Below are 2,912 nucleotides of genomic sequence, written 5' to 3' on the forward strand. Positions count from 1 at the left end.
TACTGTACATGTTGTTGATTTTGATGCATTACCTAAATGTTTTGATGTTTGTTGTATTGTGCCATTAAACTGGGGATAACTTTTGTTTGTTTTTTTACCTTAGACCTAGCATTGAAAAAAGAGAAAGAAGTACTCAATGACATTGAAGAGAAAGATCAATACGAGAATCTGCATGATTTCACAGCTGGAAAAAAATATTTTAGGTGTTCACAGACTGAAAAGCTTTTCACACGAAAAAAAGCTCAAAAGACTGGAAAAACTAGAAGTGATTTCACTTGCCTTCGGTCTGAAAAGAGTTATTATCAACAAGGAAACCTTAAAGTCCACATTGGGGAGACCCCTTTCTGTTGCTAACACTGTGGAAAAAGTTTCACTTATAAAGTAAGTCTTGACAGGCATATAAAAATTCACACTGGAGAAAAGCCTTACACTTTTGCTCAACATTGGAACCTTGAAGTCCACATGAGAATTCACACTGGAGAGAAGCCTTTCACCTGCCAACAGTGTGGAAAAAGTTTTGCTCAACATTGGAACCTTGAAGTCCACATGAGAATTCACACTGGAGAGAAGCCTTTCACCTGCCAACAGTGTGGAAAAAGTTTTGCTCAACATTGGAACCTTGAAGTCCACATGAGAATTCACACTGGAGAGAAGCCTTTCACCTGCCAACAGTGTGGAAAAAGTTTTGCTCAACATTGGAACCTTGAAGTCCACATGAGAATTCACACTGGAGAGAAGCCTTTCACCTGCCAACAGTGTGGAAAAAGTTTTGCTCAACATTGGAACCTTGAAGTCCACATGAGAATTCACACTGGAGAGAAGCCTTTCACCTGCCAACAGTGTGGAAAAAGTTTTGCTCAACATTGGAACCTTGAAGTCCACATGAGAATTCACACTGGAGAGAAGCCTTTCACCTGCCAACAGTGTGGAAAAAGTTTTGCTCAACATTGGAACCTTGAAGTCCACATGAGAATTCACACTGGAGAGAAGCCTTACACCTGCAAACAGTGTGGAAAGAGTTTCACTCATAAAGGAAGCTTTGACAGGCACATAAGAATTCACACTGGAGAGAAGCCTTACACCTGCCAACACTGTGGAAAAAGTTTCAGTCATCAAGGAAGCCTTAGCCACCACATGAGAATTCACACTGGAGAGAAGCCTTACACCTGCCAACACTGTGGAAAAAGTTTCAGTCATCAAGGAAGCCTTAGCCACCACATGAGAATTCACACTGGAGAGAAGCCTTACACCTGCCAACACTGTGGAAAAAGTTTCAGTCATCAAGGAAGCCTTAGCCACCACATGAGAATTCACACTGGAGAGAAGCCTTACACCTGCCAACACTGTGGAAAAAGTTTCAGTCATCAAGGAAGCCTTAGCCACCACATGAGAATTCACACTGGAGAGAAGCCTTTCACCTGCCAACAGTGTGGAAAAAGTTTTGCTCAACATTGGAACCTTAAAGTCCACATGAGAATACACAATGGAGAGAGTGCCTTCACTTGCCAACACTGTGGAAAAAGTTTCAGTCATCAAGGAAGCCTTAGCCACCACATGAGAATTCACACCGGATAGAAGCCTTACATCTGCAAACAGTGTGGACAAAGTTTCAGTCATAAAGGAAGCCTTAACTGGCACATGAGGATTCACACTGGAGAGAAGCTTTACACCTGCCAACAAAGTGTAGAAGTAGTTTCACTCAAAGAGGAAACTTAAACAGGCACACATGAATTCACACAGAATAGAAGCCTTACACCTGCCAACAGCATTTAGAGAGTTTTACTCAACATGGAAACCTTAGAGTCCACATGAGAATTCACACCGCAATAAAACCCTTACACCTGCCCCCTGCAAAGAGAGTAGAATTGTCAAAGATGGACCAGTACCAACTCTTTGTCCAACTTCGTATTCAGAACATGTAAGTACAGCACGTTATATTTTGTGAATGTGCTTGTTAGCACGCTGTATGGTTAATGTGGCTTAAGTTACCACTGTCTCTGACTGTATTCATGAAGATCAGAGCTATGTCGTTAGTTTTATTTTTAAGAAGTAATAAAATTGTGCTTCTGAATTTTACAGGCCGTGAGCATTTTGGGGTTAAAAATCACAAGCTCGTCGGCAGCGCGTCGACATGCAGCACCGTTGTGCTTCGGGCAAGGCGAGTTCGAGTCCCGGCTCACTGACCTTTCCCCATCCCGTCCCGCTCTCTCTCTCCCACTTCGCTTCCTGTCAACTTTGATCTGTCCTATCAAATTAAAGGCAAAAACGCCAAAAATAAATCTTAAAAAAAAAAAAAATCACAAGCTCTTGTTTCTGTGAATACAGTAAGAGACAATGGCAACTTTAGCCACATAAGCATATTCAGAAAGGCTTTTGCAAACACACTTTATAAAGTTCGATACTTGTGTTGTGGATATGAGGGTGGACCACGAAGAGTTGGTACTGATCCATCTTTGAGAAGCAACTTTTCTGAAAATTCTGCGTTGTACTTGTGTGGCAAGTGTATTATTGTTACACTAGTTTATTGAAATTATTATTATTAACTAATGGCAGGTTAATGTGGCTTAAGTTACCACTGTCTCTGACTGTATTCATGAAGATCAGAGCTATGTCGTTAGTTTTATTTTTAAGAAGTAATAAAATTGTGCTTCTGAATTTTACAGGCCGTGAGCATTTTGGGGTTAAAAATCACAAGCTCGTCGGCAGCGCGTCGACATGCAGCACCGTTGTGCTTCGGGCAAGGCGAGTTCGAGTCCCGGCTCACTGACCTTTCCCCATCCCGTCCCGCTCTCTCTCTCCCACTTCGCTTCCTGTCAACTTTGATCTGTCCTATCAAATTAAAGGCAAAAACGCCAAAAATAAATCTTAAAAAAAAAAAAAATCACAAGCTCTTGTTTCTGTGAATACAGTAA

At 41.5% G+C, this 2,912-nt stretch overlaps 1 protein-coding gene across 1 annotated transcript; it reads left to right on the forward strand.

Annotated features, from left to right (window-relative positions):
• Positions 1 to 447: 447 nt before the first annotated feature.
• LOC107692214 (gastrula zinc finger protein XlCGF57.1-like) lies at positions 448 to 2,364 on the forward strand. The gene is given in 2 exon segments (XM_016491178.1): positions 448 to 1,674; positions 1,677 to 2,364. Coding segments are annotated over 2 exon segments (1,266 nt in total). The 5' UTR covers positions 448 to 462; the 3' UTR covers positions 1,731 to 2,364.
• The last annotated feature ends 548 nt before the right edge of the window (positions 2,365 to 2,912 follow it).

This window comes from Sinocyclocheilus anshuiensis, unplaced genomic scaffold (assembly GCF_001515605.1).
Source record: "Sinocyclocheilus anshuiensis isolate Anshui unplaced genomic scaffold, SAMN03320099.WGS_v1.1 scaffold903, whole genome shotgun sequence".
NCBI lineage: Eukaryota > Metazoa > Chordata > Actinopteri > Cypriniformes > Cyprinidae > Sinocyclocheilus > Sinocyclocheilus anshuiensis.